Source organism: Nyctereutes procyonoides, unplaced genomic scaffold (genome assembly GCF_905146905.1).
Source record: "Nyctereutes procyonoides isolate TBG_1078 unplaced genomic scaffold, NYPRO_anot_genome, whole genome shotgun sequence".
In the NCBI taxonomy this organism is placed as follows: Eukaryota; Metazoa; Chordata; class Mammalia; order Carnivora; family Canidae; genus Nyctereutes; species Nyctereutes procyonoides.
This window is the reverse complement of record NW_026575042.1, coordinates 38026022-38046542: the sequence shown is the minus strand read 5'-3', so window position 1 is coordinate 38046542 and position 20521 is coordinate 38026022. Positions and strand designations below refer to the sequence as shown.

Genomic DNA, 20521 nt, shown 5'->3' with positions numbered 1-20521 from the left:
AAGCTAATGTAACATTGTATGTCAACTATAATATAAAAAAAAAAAGTGAAGGGAACTTTCAGAGAATGATGAGGATGGTGGAAATTTTGTTAGTGTAACTACAAAAAGGAAGTTTCAGAAGTTGGAAGGAGTAGGAGAGGAGGCAATAAAAGGGAATGTAAAGAATTACTTGGGGTTAGATTTGAGAGAATGTGAAGTGACATGGTAAGTCTGGGTTTCCTGTGTTTTCAAACCTAATAGGGATGAAGGGCAGGATGAGATTGATGGCTTAACTCAGTGATGGTGGCCAGGCCCTGAGAGTTGGAGCAGGGAGGGGTGCTGGCCTGGGGTGGCCATGCAGGATGTTGGAGCTGAGACTACTAGACCCGCCTGACCACTGAGTTGTGGGAGGTCCCGTGGGGAGTACTTGGGCACCCTTCCATTTGGTTGATGTGTGTGGAGCTGGTGGAGGGGTGGTCTGAGCTGAGCTGGAAGGATCTGGAGCATTTTTGTAGTTAGTTGCAGGTGTGAGGGCTGTAGGTGAGAGCTGCACCAGGACTTCCTTTTACTTTGCATCCACCTAAGGACCTAATAGCAGGGCTGCAGTGGAGGTGGGAAGGCCTGAGCACTCCTAAGCTTTATCAAGGGGTCTGTGTGCTCACTCACAAGACCTCAGTTCCAGGCCATCTGTCCAGCAGAAACCAAACACTAGAGCCTTAAGTACATTGAGGGCTTTTTAAAGCAGAAGGTATGGAAATGACCCTAGTCCATATCTATTATCTTTAAGTTCTAAGCCTATTGTTAGATTCTGAGGTGGTGCTGTTCAGTGAGATGTTCAGATTTCAGCGAGGAACCGCAGGGTACACTAAAATTTCCACCTTATGACTGACGGCAGCTCTAAGACGTTGCACACTTAAAAACTCTGGAAAATGTTTTAGAAGAGAGTTGGGTTGAATAAAACATTTTCCCTTTTAAAAAATCACCTCTTCCATTGCTGATTTCTTCTGCATTTTGATAAACTTCTTGAAAATGAAACACTTCTAATGAACTCCAAGGAGCTTTCTCAGATTACCTCCACAGGGGACCAGAACAAGATCAGAAACACAATTATTTTGATTTGAGTGCTTTCTTGAAGAGTTGAACAATAAGACAAATGGAACAACCATTAATGCATTTTCTTGTATTTTCCACTTAGTGGCAAATATAAATTGTATCAGTTGTGGTCTCAAATAATAATATCCGCCTGTCTTTTTTTTTTTTTAAATTAGGTTTATTTTACACAGAATAAACTGTACAGATTGATGAGTTTTGACAAATGCATGTATTCATATAACTATCATCCAAATTAATATATGTAACATTTCCAAGGCTGCTGAAAGCTTTCTTGTGCTCTTTTGTAGTCAATATCCCCAATGAGAGACAACCATTCTGATTTCTGTAGATTAATTTTGCCTGTTTTTGAACTTCATATAAACAGAATCATACAGCAAGGTACTCTTTTGTGTCCGGATTCTTTTGCTCTACATAATGTTTGGAGACTCATTCACGTTGTTGCATGTATTATGTTTGTTCCTTTTTTTTTTTTTTTTTTTTTGCTGCTGAGAAGCATTCCATTCTATGAATATACCATTATTCTTTTGTTGATGGACATTTGGGTTGCTTCCAGTTTTGGCTATCATAAATACAAAAAACGCAGCTTTGAATATTCATCGATGTCTTTTTGTGGACATAAGTTTTCATTGCTCTTGGGTAAAACCTAGAAGCAAAATTACTGGGTCAGAGGGCAGACATATATTTAACTTTTTACAATACTGCCTTATGGACTGGTTGTTTCACTTTTCATTCCCGGCAGCAATGTATGAGAGTTCCAGGTCTCCACATCTTCACCGAGACTTGGTGTTAACAGTATCTTTAAATAAAATCTTTAAAAAGCGGGTGGTGCTTTGTTAAGATTAAATGAGTTAATACATGTAAAGCTCTTAAAGGATAATTTGGTACCTAGTAAGTGTTACATAAGTTTTATTATCACTATTGACCATATTTTAGCAAGTTTCTAATAGGGAATTCTAACTTCTCAAAAATATTATTAAAGTGTATATAAATTACTGTTAATCAGGGTTTGTCAACCTCAGTGCTATTGACATTTTTTTACTTGATAATTCCTTTTTGTGGGAGGTTGTCCTGTGCCTTGTAGGATGTTTAGCAGCATCCACAGCCCCTACCCAAGAGATCCCAGCACTCCTATCAGCTGTGACAACCACAAATGTCTCCTGACATTGCCAAATGTCTCCTGCAGGGCAAAATCATTACCTGGTTGAGAACCACTGATATAAATCTATCAAGGATAACAAAAGCAGCTACATGAATTTATAATTCCAAATAGGAAGGTATTTTGAAAATATAAGTAATTCCTAAAAAATGTAAAGAACAGGAAACCATGCCAACAATCCTTTTTTAAACTAAAGTGTTTCAATACAATTTTGGATCTTTGTGTTTGGGTTAATTTTTTCCCCTAAGTGTAGTGAATTGACCAGTTAAAAATGTGTTGATTCTCTTTGTCAAGGACAAGATTTAATTAGTAAAATAAGGCTTATGTTCAACATTCTAGTTTCCAAAGATAATCTTTTTTTTTTTTTAAGATTCTATTTATTTATTCATGAGAGACACACACAGAGAGAAAGAGAGAGAAAGAATGAGAGAGAGAGAGAGAGATGCACAGACACAGGCAGAGGGAGAAGCAGGCTCCATGCAGGAAGCCTGACATGGGACTCGATCCCTGGTCTCCAGGACCATACCCTGGGCTGAAGGCGGTGCTAAACCACTGATCTGCCCGGGCTGCCCTCCAAAGATAATCTTTAAAAGGAAAGTGGAAGGTCACTTAAATTTTATATAACTGAGGCCTCCATGATTCCTAAATTCTGGTAGAACAGGCCTTAAAAACAAGATTATCTATACCAGCCCTGTCCAACAGAACTTTCTTCCATGATGGAAATGTTTTGTTCTGGGATGTCCAGTATGAAGCCATTATCCCCATATGACTATAGAGAACGTATAATGTGGCTAATGTGACTAAGGGACTGAATTTTAAATTTTAATTAATTAAAATTTAAATGTAAGCAGCCACATGTGGCTAAGTGGCTACATTGTTGGATAGCACAGAACTATACCCTTCAAGAAAGAAGTTATTTTAAATGTTATTTTCTTCCTTAGGTGGGTCTTTTGTCAGTGGGTAGGGCTCCTTCTCCCCTTGCCCTACAGAGAAAGTTACAAGGAGGCAAATATGAGAGTATGTGAAGTGGAGATGGAATTGAAGACAAGGCAGGCAGGCAAGAAAGTAGAAGCAATGTAAACAACTTACTTCAAGAAGACACAGGGCATTTCTCTACCCAGAAATGCTATGGAGCACATACATACCACTTACTGTTAAATAAAACAGAAATGGAATAAATAAAATAAAACAGAAAATATGTGTTAAATAAAATAGAAATAATCCACACAAGAGATGATCCTTGTAATCACGTACTGTATATGCTACAAGTGAATGTGGTTTGTCCCTTCTACTTCCCAGGCGGTATGTGTCTCTTAGAAAGTTCATTACATTACACTTCACAAATCTGTTGTGAATTGAACATTCCCTAACAGACACTGCTGTCTCTGAAGACAGGACACTTACTTGTATTCAAATTCTTTCTACCATATATATGGTAGAGGCAAAGCCTCATATATAGGAAGCAAGCAGTGATTAATAGATTTCTATTATAAATATATAATTTCTATAAAGGTAGAAAAAGCAGAGCAGGAGTTAGTATAGCAGATGTTAATTTACAAGGAAGGTCTAAGAATCACCACTAAAGAGTTAAATGACAATTGTATTATACCAGCCATACAAAACTCATTCTATACTATATATTTTTTGGATTTACAAAGTTATCCTCTAGGTGGTCTGGCAAGAATTCTGATTATTTTATAAGATACAATTTTGGTACAAATAATTTAATTGAATTTTTTATATAAGTCCTCATAAATTTAGTTAGTAGGTAGTTCCTTCAAAGCTAGGATAAAATTCAAATGGCATTAGAACATTTCATCTGCACTAAAATAATTCCAACAGCTATTATCTCTCTCTCTCTCTCTGTTTTTTATTTTTTTTAAGATTTTATTTATTTATTTGAGAGACAGAGAGAGCGCACCTGCACGCACAAGTTGGGGGAAGGGCGAAGGAGAAGCAGACTCCCTGCTGAGCAAGAAGCCCTATATGGGACTCTCATGACCTGAGGAGGAGGCAGACACTTAATGGACTGAGCCACCCAGGCGCCTGTTCCAAAAGCTTTTAACTGAGATTTTCGTCTGGGCAGTTTTTTCTAACTCTCCTCCCTGCCTGGTTTATACACACACACACTTTGAAAACCACTCTGGGAGAGCCCATTATTGCTGATGGGAATGTGCTTCTCAGATGTGTTGGTGTGGTTTTTAAAAAGTTGAACACCACCCTCTTAAAAACTCATGTTGGCAGTTCTACACAGGTTGTGGGTACACACAACCTAATTCTTACAAGAATCATCACTGGAAACAAGATACCTTTTCTCAAAGCTACTCTCTAAGGCAGAGATCAGCAGTGGCAATACTGACCTATAACGATGGCTAATATTTATTGAGTGCTTCCTATGTTTCAGGCACTGTTCCAGGTAGTTAACGTGTATTAATTCATTTCATCTTCATTGCAACCCTATGAAGTAGATAATATAGTTGTACCCGTTTTAGTCGAGAAGATAGGGACAGAGAAGTTAAGGACTCAGTGCGGGATCACACAAGTAGTAAACGATGGAGTCAAGATTCCAAGCCAGGCTGAGTGACTCCTAAATTGCAGTCTTTCTACTATTCTATACCACAGCTACACTCACCCAAGGAAAGCTTGCAAGCAGTCAACTTAAGAAAAGCAGGTTCTGTTCTGCAAAAGAGGAACTTCCATACAAACGTTTGTCATGTGTTTTGTTATATTGTTCAAATTGTTTGATAAAAAATAGCTTAAACTTTCAAATATATTTGTACTTTATTTTTTTTTAATTTTTTATTTATGATTGTCACAGAGAGAGAGAGAGAGAGGCAGAGACACAGGCAGAGGGAGAAGCAGGCTCCATGCACCGGGAGCCCGATGTGGGATTCCATCCCGGGTCTCCAGGACCGCGCCCTGGGCCAAAGGCAGGCGCCAAACCGCTGTGCCACCCAGGGATCCCTATATTTGTACTTTAATTCTAATTTTCCTTATATTCAAACCAGCAAGATTTTTCCTTTAAATACATATTTTTTAAAACTGGGCTTACTGGGGCGCCTGGGTGGCTCAGTGGTTGAGCCTCTGCCTTTGGCTCAGGCCGTGGTCCTGCAGTCCCAGGATCAGGTCCCGCATCAGGCTCCCTATAAGGAGCCTGCTTCTCCCTTTGCCTATGTCTCTGCCTCTCTCTCTCTCTCTCTGTCTCTCATGAATAAATAAAATCTTTAAAAAATAGTTTAAAAAACTGGGCTTACTAAACTAAACATGGAAATTTTCTAATTTTCTTTTCAGAGCATTACCCTGAAAAGGTAGTCCTTGGGAATAACTTTAAAAAGCAAGAAAGCATTTTTTTAAAAGATTTTATTTCTTGGGGGATCCCTGGGTGGCGCAGCGGTTTGGCGCCTGCCTTTGGCCCAGGGCGCGGTCCTGGCGACCCGGGATCGAATCCCACGTCGGGCTCCCGGTGCATGGGGCCTGCTTCTCCCTCTGCCTGTGTCTCTGCCTCTCTCTCTCTCATTCTATGTGACTATCATAAATAAATAAAAAATTAAAATAAAATAAAATAAAATAAAATAAAATAAAATAAAATAAAATAAAATAAAATAAAAAACTTGGAAAAAAAAAAAGATTTTATTTCTTGGGATCCCTGGGTGGCGCAGCGGTTTAGCGCCTGCCTTTGGCCCGGGGCGCGATCCTGGAGACCCCGAATCGAATCCCACGTCGGGCTCCCGGTGCATGGAGCCTGCTTCTCCCTCTGCCTGTGTCTCTGCTTCTCTCTCTCTCTCTCTCTCTCTCTCTCTCTGTGTGTGTGACTATCATAAATAAATAAAAATTTTAAAAAATAAAAAAAAATAAAAGATTTTATTTCTTGGGATCCCTGGGTGGCGCAGCGGTTTAGCGCCTGCCTTTGGCCCGGGGCGCGATCCTGGAGACCCGGGATCGAGTCCCATGTCGGGCTCCCTGCATGGAGCCTGCTTCTCCCTCTCCCTGTGTCTCTGCCCCTCTCTCTCTGTATGTGACTATCATGAATAAATAAATAAAATCTTTAAAGCATTCTTTAAAAAGTTACCTTTCTTATTAGATGTCCACTACACTTCTAAAGGAACACGTAAGCTTTTTTTTCTGATCCTAAAAACTTCTACATTAGCTTCAATTAAATAAAACAATTTTGATCTTATTCTTTAGGCCTAGAAGACTGCCAAGTGAATATTCACTAACCATGTCATTGAAATGTCCAACCATGCAATTAACATGTAAATCAAAAGATTGTATGTTGGTTTTGTTCAGAGCTTTACTAAGCATGATCCATCATTTGGGTGGGAAAGTTCTTACCAGCAATGGAAATGCTCCCATGTTACAGAGACAACAACAGTCTACATTACTGCTGTCTATATGTAGTGATCACACACACACACACACACACAAACACACACACACATTCATATATGTATCAGCCCACTTCTTTATGCCTTCTGGTGTAATTATGCTTAAGTATTTAGATACTGAAATGCAAATAATTATAAATTCCTTTTATTTCTATTTTATATTACAATCAAGCTATTTTATATTATATATTTAGGTATTACTATTAAGTTATAATACATATTTTAATTATATGTGGAGACATTTATGAATTGCACTTCAGGATAGTAATGGGAAAATATTGTATAAAGGGTAATGGGTTTGGTGGGGTAGAATTTACTAATGTGGATGTCATCTGTAATGTAAGAATGCACCTTGCATAGGTGGAAAATTAAATAGCCAAAGATGACAAACATATTTCTAATACACTAGTAAAATAAAATGCAACGTTGATTAATCAAATGGAAAGTAAAATCTGTTCAATGCTTAACTTTTGCTTTGGTACTCAAAATTAATGTCACAGCATGTTCTTTCTGATGAAACAATATGTACTAAAGTTTCAGATGGCTATGCAGATGAGCTGATATCATCCCAGGATGGGTAGGATCAGTGCTGCTTTGTCCCAGCCCTTCCTCTTCTACCCTCAGATGCTGATGTGTAGTAGAAACAGAGCTTTTGTTAGGTGGTGGGCCTGTGGTTTTACTGTGTGGAAAATCTGCTTATTACTACCACCCTTCACATTTCATTTATATAACTGTCATACTGACTAAAATAACTTGACATTCTTACTATTTCTCTCATCACTGCAAAGCCAAATATTTGATTTACATTTTATGAATACATCCTTTTAAAAACATCGGACAAAAAAGCTACTCAAATAGTTCAATGACAGATATTCGAAAGGTCAAACATATTTGTGTGTTGAAATTAATTTTTTAATCTGTTATTTAATGTGCATGTGTTACATAACCAGGATCGTGAAAAACATAAAAGAAAAAATTCATTTCTAATCGATAACCCAAATGTTTCAATATACTTTACAAAATCAGCCATATAAGCAGAGTTATTACATTAAATATGACCTGGAAAAGCATCTTCAATAACAGAACTTGAGAAAGGACATACACACAAGCATGTGCATGCACACACCCCAAACTAAAAAGCCTAAATATAACTTTAAAGAAAAACTGAAAAAAAAAATTGGAAGTGTTGTCATTAATTTACAATAAAGAAAGATAAGCTGGATAAACTACAATCTTTCTAGCTCCTACTCAAAGCTGAAACATGGTACCCCTAAAAATCTGAAACAAGGATTTTGGAATCTGTTAATATGTTACTAGGGTCAGTTCTCTTGACATTTCAGCTTTCTTGACTTTCAAATAAGAGCAGTAATAACCTATAATTCATAAGTGTGTTATAGGGATGCCTGGGTGGCCTAGTGGTTAAGCATCTGCCTTCAGCCCAGGGCGTGATCCTGGAGTCCTGGGATCGAGTCCTACATCAGGCTCCCTGCATGGAGATTCCTTCTCTCTCTGCCTATGTCTCTGCCTCTCTCTGTGTCTCTCATGAATAAATAAAATCTTTTTTTAAAAAAAGTGTGTTATAAATGCAAAATAGTCAAATCCATTTAGAAAACTTAAAAGGCATGATGTCTAAATTATGCACACTAAATGGAATTAAATATAAATTAATATAATTTATATGAACTCTTTCATGATTACTGTTTTAGTACCTTTATAGTAATGTATTTGTTAAATGTAGTTTTACTGACCTTACTGTAAATACCCAACTACTATGTAACTAGGACACTATTCGTTAGATTAGGTATACTGTTTGAACAAATTTCTGCACATGTAATTTTTGTAAAGAATTATTAAATATAGATATCTGATTTCTCAATGTCTACTACATGGTAAAGGATGTCATTCTTCTCCATTCTTGGCTCCCCTTTCCTCAAGCTTTCCATCCATTCATCCTTCCCATGTTACTTATTGTTTTTCTTCTAGACACAGATGTTTCAGTGGCTTTCTCATCAATTTATACTCAGTCACTCCACCAACTGAAAACTCTTTACTGTCATGTCTACAAATGTTGTTTTCTGATTGCTGCATAATGTATACACATTTTCTAGTTTCAGCTCCAGCAATTTCTTATATTTATATTTTAAAGACTTAATTTATTTATTTGACATAGAAAGAGTGCAAGTGGGGTAGTGGCAGAGGGAGAGGGAGAAGCAGGCTCCCTAAGCAGGGAGCCTGATGCAAGGCTTGATCCCAGGATCCCCCAGGATCATGACCTAAGCTGAAGGCAATCGCCCTAACCAACTGTGCCACCTAGGCACCCCTCCAGCATCTTCTTATAAAATGAAAATATCCTTCAAGGAGATCACTTAACTGATTCTTTTATATACCTGAGAAAGGGGAACTGTGAGTTAAAAGCACATTAATGAATGGCTGTATACATGTGTCGTATTACACTTCCACATATATATACATACATGCACTTGAAGTAAGCCAAATCTAAGTTCAACAAATTTGAATAAAAATGTCATTTTTTTGGGGGGAAGGAGTTTAAATGTAATCCTATTTTCCCGTTGTGAGCCAGTATGTTTATAACTGCAGTAACTGGCTTTTGTGGAGATTTAAAAATTTTAGTCATTGCGAAAAGAATGAATCCTGTTTTAAAAAAAACTAATACTCATTTTTTTCTAGATTCAGAGAAAATAGTATGCTGGACTGTCTCCATGGCAAATAAATTACTACTATGGAAAATTAAGGCTGATCACTAAGCTATCTGTATTGTTGCTCATTCATCTGTGAGAGAATCATTTCTGAGCCCTTGACTAGCACATATCCTAAATCTTCCTCTTTATCTACAGAGCATGTGCCTAAAACAGAATGGTCAATGTCAATATAAGTTTACTAGGAGGAAACAACGTGACTAAGGACTTCCTCAGAGGAAAGAAAAATAGCAGTACAAATGCCAATTTTAAAAAAGCATTCAGGGGCACCTGGGTGGCTCAGTGGTTGAGCATGTCTTTGGCTTAGTTCATGATTCCATAGTCCTGGGATCGAGCCCCCCATCAGGCTCCCTGCAGGGAACCTGCTTCTCCCTCTGCCTATGTCTCTGCCTCGCTGTGTCTCTTATGAATGAATACAAAAATCTTTAAAAATAAAAATAAAAACACATTCAGGTTTTACCCTCCAATGTATTCATTTCAGATGCAATGTAACATCTCATTATTTTCTTAACATGTCTCAATAGTTAACATGGGCAATCAGGGATCCCTGAGTGGCGCAGCGGTTTGGCGCCTGCCTTTGGCCCAGGGCGCGATCCTGGAGACCCGGGATCGAATCCCACGTCGGGCTCCCGGTGCATGGAGCCTGCTTCTCCCTCTGCCTGTGTCTCTGCCCCTCTCTTTCTCTCTCTCTCTCATAACTAAATAAAAAAAAAAAAAAAAAAAAAAAAAACATGGGCAATCAATCTTTGAAACAATACCAAATGGTAACAATAGATGTATCAGCTTCAATGTTTCTCTAAGCAATAGGTCCTATGGCAAGGAAAAAGCAATATTATCTATCTTTACTTATAATACATTGCACTTTATATTGTACTACATATAATTTACTACCTATAAAATTTACAAATCTGTACTAAAAGTCTAAAATCTATACTGTATGTATAGTATACACAGTTCTATATTGCAAACCTTTGATGTGTTTACTCTAAATACTCTAAAGAAAAATGCAACGATACATCATGCTTAACAAATTTTGTCCATCTTTCATATTTAGTAAATTAAACATCTTTTATGATGCAATACTGTTTCCCTAGGTTGACTCTCATTGTTATATTTTTATTTTCATTCTTCCCTTTATATTGATTCTTCCTTCAATTGAAAATCCCTGGAAAAATAAGTGTCTGTAGAATGTGCTGTGATATATGGCTTGGGGCAGAAGTAGTGGCTTGAAATTACATCTCTCTAGGGTGATTTCCCCAGTTTGGTCATTCGTCTAGGTCTTTACCTCCATATTTGCCCTCAAATCTGCTGACTTCTACAGTTTTAGTAGGTGTTCACTGAAGACATAGTTACCATATGTACTCATATAACCTTTTGAGAGTTTATCAGTTTGCCAGTAATATCAGTTTTCTGTAGTTTCCTGTAAGATATGATCATGTTCATCACATGGCTGTTTCCTTAACAAAATTATTAACATGATGTGTTATGTGCCAATTTAATGTTTGTTAAGGTTTGCCTAAGGCAAACAAAAATCTATTTTGAAGGTCTGAAGTATAAAAGATCATAGCTTGAGAAGCAATCAGCTAGAACATTCTAATATTCAATTTTATATCAGTATTTTGGAAAAGATTCTGGTATGAATATACCAAGAATTTTTGGAGGCCTCAAAATGAGATGCTCAAAGTATGATTACATTTTGGGATTTAATTTGTAATGTGTTTGGAATATGCTGCTTAAACTGTTTTCCTTTTCTTATCCTATCCTTCCTTACACAGATTTCCTTAGATAAAATGTTCTATCCAGAGTAGTCTAAGAACACTTCATTTCCATGGAATTGACAAGTTTTAATCTTTCCAGGACTTAACGCTATTTACTGATATGGGTAAGTGATTAAATAAACAGAGAAAAGATACATGTCCTATGCTAAAGAATTCCAGATAACAGAATACTCTACCCTCAAAAGGTAGAAACCTAACTCCTACTCCCTAAGTGTTACCTGCACTTAGTGTCTTTCTCCCAAAGAATGCAGTATGAAAAGAGGGAAAGACTAACTTTACATGACAGAAGTCTGACTGGGGTGCCTGGGTGGCTCAGAAAAGCGTCCGACTCTCAGTTTCAGCTCAGGTTATGATCCCTGGGACCTGGGATGGAGCCCAGCTTTGTGCTCTGTGCTCAAAACAGTCTGCTGGAGATTGTCTCCCTCTCCCTCTGCTCCTCCCCTGCTTGTGTGCTCTCTCTCTAAAACAAAGAAAAATCTTAAAGCAAACAAACAAAAAAACCTTGACAATCCAGCCAAGTAATCTAGGTCAACATGAACTTTAAAAAATCATGTCAACAGTATTACTCTTGATATTGTATGATAAAAAGGTGCTTTACCCCCATATTGTAATTTTTTTCAGTAAATTGTGAAAAAAATACATAATAAAGCAATAATTTCCAAAGAAATCAGATTAATAGTAGCCAATACGAAAGCCTATGAATTCTAGATTTTAACATTCTTTTATGTATCTGGATTCCTTAGATAAGATTCAGATTGACAGACTACAAAAGTGAATGATAAAGATTTTAAGATTTTGGTTTTTAAAATTCATAGCTATCGTCTTTTTTTTTTTTTTTTTTTGCTATTGTCTTTATTATGGAAAAATTCAAAATAAACTTGTGGCCCATAAACTGTTACAGAATTACTTTCATTAAATGTGAGTGAGTTTGATAAAATTTAAGTATTTTCTCATACTTATGTTTCCAGGTAATACATTTAAATTTTTATTATTACCAATTAAGAGTGTATGAATATTTTTTTTCAAATTAAGTAAAATTCACTTGACATGTTAATTTATTAACATGAAGATTAAGGTCATGCATAAAATTGTAATAATGACAATTCAAATGAAGTAAACAGAATAAACCATTTATTAAAACACCATGTAATAAAATAAACTTTTTGATCCAATGTTACAGTGGTAAACATTTTTCCCTCATTAACATTCCACCTAAAACACAGTTTAATTATAACATAATCTGACCAGAACTTGAAAATACTTCTGTTCTTTACCGCTCAATGATTGAACAGTGGGTATAGATTTAGGTTTTCTTGATGAACCAAAGACAAAGACAGAGGATGATAGCCTACGACAATCAAAATTCCATATGCCCAAAGGTTAAATGGACTGTTCACTGGTCCAAACTTAAAATATTTTTCTTTTTTTTTTTTTTAAATTTTTTTCTTTATATCAAATAAAGATTTCATGAATCACCCTCTCCCAGTCAAAAATAAATATCAGGAACAAATTAAAGATAAGAATTGGGTTTTAAACTGCACTTTATTTGTTATTATAACATTGTCTTTTTTCTTCTTTCTTTTTAACTGATCAACTATAAGCATGCAACAAGTTCTCTTCCAAATGGAACTGCTTCCACAGCCCCTTGGATATCAGTAAGTAAATTATAAAGTCATTCAATTTGTAGCTCTCTCCTCCTTTAAAGCACTTCTAAGCAGTGTATGTGACACATACCACAGAGGTAGGAAAGCAAATCTTTAATAAATTATCTTCTTAATTGTAGAGAATTTCTGAAAATAAAACTAACAAAATGCTAAACCATGCCTCTGATGAGTACCAAAAGACCATAGAGCCATCTCCTCCTGTTTGAAGAATTAGTTCCCTGGAGCGTTCTGGCACGTGGTAATGTGATCCACCAGGGCTTCAAACAAATGCACTAAGAGAGCCTTCCACCACTCTCATTTGCCGATTCTTTGGACCACCCAATCTTGCTGGCAGAGAGGGCAGCGATTGTTCTGTTTCACCCACAGGGACATGCAGCAGTTGTGAAAGGAATGATTACATTCTCCCCAGACCACTGAAAAAGGGGGAAAAAATACATATTTTAATTTAAATTACTGAATTCAAATTATAGATTATATTATGAAGAATCATGTTTCATAATCTTGAATCAAGATGGCTAATTGGTCAAAATTTTTCTATCTATAAAGAAATAAAACTTACCTGTGTAAATTATACTTAAGAAGTGAGATGAAGCGCTGTGATTAGGGGACTTTCATCATTGTTTAGAATCTGTGGGTGATGTAGGATGTGGGGTGACCCCCAGTCCCTACACAGCTCCACATGCTGTCTTCCTGAAGTTAGGAGATTAAAGGACTTGAGCTTTCCTTAGATCCCAGACCTTCTCAGTCATACACTGACCTGGAGACCTTTTGAGCTTTATTTCATTGAAAAATATCCTCCTGATTTTTATTTACCAAGATAATGAGTTTTAAATGTTCTCAGTTCATAGTAGTCTATTATAAATAGGTGGCATGTTTCTAAACATTATCAGCTGTACATCTACCAAGTTATTTTCTAGAAGTGGCGACGAATTGTGTTAAGTCATCCATAAGCAGTGCAATTTCTCAGTGACAAATACATTAACTTTTCAAAGTGGCTGGCTGGAAAGAGGTCTCTCTGTGATCAAAGAAAGGTGCTCTGAACCTACAATTCCTGTTAATATTTTTTTAAACCAAGGGAAGTCACCCATAATCTGAAATACAATCTCAAATGCAGGCTTTATTCATCCCTTGCTTGACCTATATGATAACAGAACAATGAAAAAAAAAGGGAAAAAAACATGAAAAAAAAACCAAAAACAAACCATGTCTTTTTATGAAAATTAACTATAGGCAGTGGGAAGCAAGGGGAAATCATTCTAAGTGTTTCAGGACGAAGAAACAGGATTTGATAAATACTGCATAAATCATTGTTAAGCTGTATGTAAACCATGCAAACACAAAGTACAACGTTATCCTTTCATCTTCAGAAAAGCTTTTATATATAGCGATCTAGAAGTGATGACCTCAAGAACCAGGATATAAAAACCTTTGAAGTGCTTAAAACATTTAGCCTAAAACCACTTTTGTAGTCCCAAACTATTAGCAAAATTTAATAGATTTCCATATATAAGCTGTATTGGAAAAAATCTTGAGACTTAGAATTTTTTCTACGTTAGTTGAAAAGTTAAATACTGTATCATAAGAGTAGTGAAAACTGAAGTGCTTAATTAGAATAAAACCTTACTAAATCTGACCTTAACACAGATTTAATGATGTTTTGGCAAAGTCCTTATTTTACAATTTTCTTAATAGAAAATAATGATTTCTTTTTTAATTATCAAATATTTACTATGCTCATGTCTAGAATATATAATCAATTCTTCTTAATTACAGGCAATAAAAAGACTTGCAGATTAATTCCATTAAGCCCTTTTGAGAACCAACACATTTTATATTAATAATGGATCACTGCTTTACAGTTTATTTTTGTGTATTGATAAAGTCAATCTTAATTGCAAATTCAAACATCCCCACTGAGAGAAAACCTTCAGTTGAAAAAGCAAGAGAATGAAATTACAACATACCAACACAATCTTCTTGTTTGTTTTCAGCTTGACATCTAAGACAGGCATCTAAAAGTAAACAAATAGCAATTCTCATTCTGATACTCAGAATGCAATTTTTAAAACCCAGACACTTCAAAGTCAAATAAAAGCCCAAAGGGTTAGAGATGGAGATAAAAGACTCATTAATTTCTCATCTGAACATAACTGCTTAAAGATGAATAAAGTACAAGGCACCCTACTCATTTACTTATGACCAGGAGCAATTTCGTAAGGGTTACTGACCCTCTATTTTCACAAGCTCTGATGAAAAGATGTCCCCAAGGTGCATGCAACCACTAGAGAAAAATATGCCATACTCCATTATATATTAGAAGTTCATATAGGTTCACTGGGTGTGCTCACACAGATCAACCCTAGGGACAGTTTATTTTCAAGATACCATTTTAAGTAAGCCATGCATATACATTGGTATTTGCTTATACACACATAAAGAACTCTAGAATACCCAAGTAACTAATAATACCCAACTAACTAATAAAAAAGTTTACAAGAGGGGATGGGATGGGAAAGAGTTTTCACTGTGTATTCTCTTAAAATTGTGACTTCTATGACTGTATGATCTACATAAAATTTAAAATTAAATTAATTTTTAAAGAACCTCTTAAATACTAAGTTTTCTCTTTATTTATTTTTTTAAGAAAATGCTCTCTCTACAAATATGTCTGAATCCAAAGCATTTATCCAACAATGACAAGGTATTTTAATAACTTACTTGGCAGTAAATTCTAGGAATGAGAACCTAAAAGGTACACTAGAAGTTTTCAGAATTCATTCTGTACTGCTATATTTGCTTGATGAAAGAGGTAATATAGAATATTTTAGGGACCAATAAAATGGATTCATTCACTAGCTGGAAAGAGAAGTCCAAGATGGGCAAAAGGAAGTTCAAACCAATAGGGAAAAAAAAAGTTCCTAACATAAATTGGAGAAAAAGAATTCTGTAAAAATAGATACACGGTGGAGTTGAAGCCTGCTCCTCTTCTTACACTGGATTATGTATGCTCAGGCATTTGTTTGCTCCTCTCTGCATGCTCTTACCCTAAAAAAACACACCGCCCTGGCCTCTTCGGTGTGGATTAAAAACAACCACTGCCTCCTGAGGCTTTCTTCAATCCCACAATTACTGAGTATCTACTCTGTATAAAGAGTTATGCACTGGGGACACCAAAATGACGGAGTCTGGGTCCCTGGTCTCACCAGGAAATGGGGAGGTAGGCAGGCAAACAACTAAATATCATAAGGATCATGATATAAGGGTGAAGACATGGCTCTGGTTCTGTGTAATCACAGAATTATAGTCTGTAATCCCAACTACCTCTTTCACAAATTAGGAAAACAAGACTCCAAAAGGTATGTCAAATGTCCAAGTTAACATAAATAGCCACGAAGGGTTACTCTGGCTCTTTATAATTCAACAGTACTAGCAAACCTATTTTCCTCTTCAACAATTGCTCACTGTGTCATCTGCTTTCAGAATGAAGGGAGAAGAGTGGAAATCAAAGAAGAGAGTGTTAACCACATCAGAACAGGCTGACAGGCAAATTTTGGATCAAGAAGTCATAATGAATCATTTAGGTGATTTATGAATTTGAAATATTAAGGAGATGGAATTAAGTGGGCTTTTCTGCAGAATCTAGAAATTTCTGGATTATGATTTTGATTGAGCTTTGATTTAGACTCATTATCAAAACCCAACCTAAGAGTGAAAAACAACAAAGAAAACCCAACCTAAATGTATAAAAATTCATAGTTTTAGATAAAGAAAATTCTTTCCATGATATTCCTAAGATCTAAAACAGAACATTTTTAAGGAGTACAATTACAGCAATACCTTTTAGAATGATGCTACTAGGGTAAGGCTTAGGAAGTCTGAAAAACTTCCTTCTGTTGTCCCCTGGCCACTAAAATGGATTTTAACACCTCATAAACAAAATACAGAGGTCTAGTCCAGAATACTTTCCTTAACTCAAAGGACAGCTGTTGTAAATCTGCAAAATTAATCCACAGTCGCAGAATACTTGCTATAATTAGAAGGTTACTATGAATGTCAACCATTTATAGCCCATATTCTGACTTACTCTAAATATGCCAGTACAGTTTATTTGTTGCAATATTTCAACCATTACTTTGGATTCTGCATTTCTACTTACAAATCTAAAATCTTTCTTTGGGGAGAAATATAAAAAACACTTTCTTTTTTTTTAACTAAAGGAAATTTAAAGGATAAAATATTAAGCAAAGTTTGCTATGCAAAAGAACAAAAAATTAAGTTGCCTGGATAAGTTAATGATGCCACTCAAACTGGAAATTATGATAGTTTAAGTAACCGAGGTGTAAGGGAGTGGTAATGCAGACCAATAAACTGGGTGCTTTTAAGACCTAATATGCAAAATAAGTGGATTGTGTCTGAAATCAAGTTCTTTCAAAAGTAAAAAATATCGTTCCAATTTTAGCATAGGTACTGCAGAAGCGGGCACTCAAAAGTAAAAAATAAACAATATCTGAATCCCATTGTCATAGATACTCTCTGAAACAAGATTTTATGAATAAAAAACAAGTATGCTTAAAGAGAGTGGAAACTGAGATTCTCTCCATTCTAGCAGGTTTTAATGTCATCCCTTGAGAGAGCAATTCTGTTTATCTTTCTCCAATTCTCTCATTTTTCAGAGCAGGACACGAAGTTTTCAAACTACAGAACCTCAGTTTTTCCCACCTACCCCTAAGAAACACAAAGATCCTCTCTCCGTGTTTTGATTGTTCTATTAAAAAAGTAAAAATAAAAAAATAACTTGCATTTAGGTAGCAGTGTCTTTTGCAAGGTGGTTTGAGATCTTAAAAAAAAAAACAAAAAAACAGAGAGCATATAAAACGTAACAGGATGGAGCTGCTCTGAAAGGTCTCGTTTGGCCCAGTGTTTTCATTTGGAAGCATCACAGAAAAGAAGTCGAGACTTGATTCGTGCAAGAGGGCTCTCCATAAAGGTCTGACTCGGAGCAGGGCAGGATCTTTGCTTTTGTTGTTGTTGTTTTGTTTTTTTTCTTCAGGAAATGGCATCCTATGATAGGGAGGGGCCAGAAGGAGATGGAAGCTTTACGTTTCTGAGTAAGAGGGCATCCACTCTTCCATTCCTGAGAACCTTCAATATTCTTTTTATTTTATTTAAATGTTATTCATTCATTCATGAGAGACACACAGAAAGAGAGAGAGAGAGAGAGAGAGAGGCAGAGACACAGGCAGAGGGAGAAGCAGCTCCCTGTGGGGAGCCCGACGCGGGACCCGATCCCAGGCCTCCAGGGTCACGCCCTGGCCTCCAGGGTCACGCCCCGGGCTGCCCCATGTCCTTGAACCACGCTGTGTCTCTCGGAGGCCCCACCGCGACGCGGGCAGCTCCACAGGCCTGCGCAACAGCAGTTCGCCAACCCAGACACGCGACGGCCGCCGCGCCTCCCGCCGCTGCGGGGCGGACTGAGGGGTCGCGCCGCCGGAAGCGGCCGCCAGAGCATCACCCCGGCGGGTCACCACAGCCATTAAGGTGCCCTTACTCGCCCGGGGCCTTTCACCCCGACCCCTCCGCGCTTGGCTTTCGAGAGCTGGAGCTCGCCGCACAAACCTAAGTGGCTTCTCTCCGCTGCCATCAAATGACCCAGTTTTAGTTCTTCGGCCACACCCATTCTCTACCTGGAATTACACCAATTCCTCCGCTCGCGGCCCGCGTCCCCCCCGGGCGCCCCCGAGCCCCAGCGGCGCCCGGCCCCGCCCCCGCCCCCGCCCCCGCCCCGGGTCGCGCCGAGCCTGCTTCCCCGGCTGCCCCCGCCGAGTCGGCCCGCGGAGGCCGTGGCGCGGCCCGGGCCTCGCGTGCAGCGCTTACCCATCACCTGGACCCTGCAGATGGCGCACGTATCGCACTCCACGTCCCAGCTCCACATGGCCACCGCGTTCCACTTCTTGAGAGAGAACATTTTGTCGCCTCCGGACTTGGAGCCTGCGCTCCCGGAGTGAGAGGACACGGCGCAGGGCTCCTCGCCGTCTTCCACGTCGGCCATGGCGGCGGCGCGGAGCCGGCAGCCGAGACGTTAAATCGGGGGAGGCGGGCGGCTATGGCGGCTCCGCGGGGCCGCCCGGCGGGCTAGAGCGCCGCCTGCAGGCCGCGGAGCCCGGCGGCGCCTTCGACCGGGGCCGCCTCGATTGGCCGGCGCGGCCCAGTGACGTCACTGACGCCAGCGCCCGGCCGCTCGTCGCCCCGCCCCGCCCCGCCCCGCCCCCGGCCCGCGGGGGCCCCCCGGAGGGCGAGGCCTGCAGGGCGACTGCGCGCGAAGCCTGGGTGCCCCGCGGCCCGGAGCGACCTGCCGTGTGCCTCCCGGGAGCTCAGCGCCCTCACAGGCCTCTCGTTCGTGGCACCGCCGCCACCCGCGTGTGGACCCCGCCGGAGCGGGGACCGTGTCTTCGCCCTCGGGGCCTCGTCCTCCGTCTGCAGGAGACGTTTGCCTCCGGGGGGTCTTGTGACAAACCTGGTTCAGCGGTTCTCAGACTTTTGGGGCCCAGCACCCCGTTATAGTCTGCCTGCTTTTTAAGAAACTTAAATCGAGGGCAGCCCGGGTGGCTCAGCGGTTTGGCGCCGCCTTCGACCCAGGTCGTGACCCTGGAGACCCGGGATCGAGTCCCACCCACGTCGGGCTCCCTGCATGGAGCCTGCTCCTCCCTCTGCCTGTGTCTCTGCTCACCCCCCTCTGTCTCTCATGAATAAATAAAATCTTTTTAAAAAATTGAGGGGAGGATTGAAATGCATTCATTTAAAAGTAACGGTGACAGGGGCTCCTGGGTGGCTCCTGGTGGCTCAGTGGTTGAGCGTTTGCCTTTGGCTCAGGTCGTGATCCTCGGATCCGGGGTCGAGTCCCACATCCTTGCAGGGAGCCTGCTTCTCCCTCTTGTCTTTGCCTCTGCCTCTCTCTGTCTCTAATAAATAAATAAAATCTCTCTCTAAAAAAAAAAAAACTAATAGTAATACTCTCATTACAAGTTATTAGAAGGATGGTGCCCCATATAATGTAGCTTCTGGAAAACTCTCTCATAAAGAGGGAAAAGAGGGAGAATAGCTCTGAATCCTGGCATGCAAATAGTTTTGACCCGCTGGTCGCCTGCAAGGATGCCACGGACGCAGGGGTCCGTGCTCCAAGAACCTCTGCTGCTGTTTAACCTCCTCTTTTTAATGTGTAGGAGTAACACCGCTGTTATCATGTGAACGTGCCAGTTGTGAAGCCTGGGCGCTTCCATTGCTAGCCTCGGGGTCATGTTCTTCTGTTTTCTCAAGCAAAGAGACAACATCTTCCTTTTTAAGAGATAAGAAAGTTGAGGTACAAAATGCCTAAGGAGATGACTCATTACCACCACCACCTAGTGGTGGACGCCTGTAGTGTCGGGTTTGGGATTCCAAGCCTCCCACCTCCGGTTCCTGGGCCTCTCCGCCTCTCCGCAGGCCGGGCCTTGTGTCTGGATGGGGGCTAACCAAACTCCAGGAGCCAGGCTGAGGACACAAGGATCCATAAATATGTAAAAATAGAGATATGGACACAGGGTCACATTTGGCGAGATGTTATGTGTGCTACTTGTCGAGTGGAATGTTAAGTGGTGTGAGGGACAGAGGCATCCCTGAGGACTGATGTGTGGGGAAAAGCCTCAGGGAAGGGGTCAAGTTTGAACTGGGGGGGGGGGGGGGAGGAGGGCAG

The 20521-nt window shown here is 39.3% G+C and overlaps 1 protein-coding gene across 2 annotated transcripts; it reads right to left on the bottom strand.

The window, feature by feature from the left end:
• Positions 1–12237: 12237 nt before the first annotated feature.
• RNF7 (ring finger protein 7) lies at positions 12238–18984 on the bottom strand. 2 transcript variants are annotated; one of them, XM_055321647.1, is made up of 3 exons: positions 18674–18984; positions 14757–14804; positions 12238–13205 (listed from the first exon to the last, which is right to left on the bottom strand). In XM_055321647.1, the coding sequence occupies exons 1-3, from the start codon at positions 18839–18841 to the stop codon at positions 13149–13151; spliced, it is 273 nt and encodes a 90-aa protein (XP_055177622.1). In that variant the 5' UTR covers positions 18842–18984; the 3' UTR covers positions 12238–13148. The 2 variants fall into 2 exon arrangements, with proteins under 2 accessions (XP_055177622.1, XP_055177621.1); XM_055321646.1 differs by having other exon boundaries at positions 18667–18964.
• Between the last annotated feature and the right edge of the window lie 1537 nt (positions 18985–20521).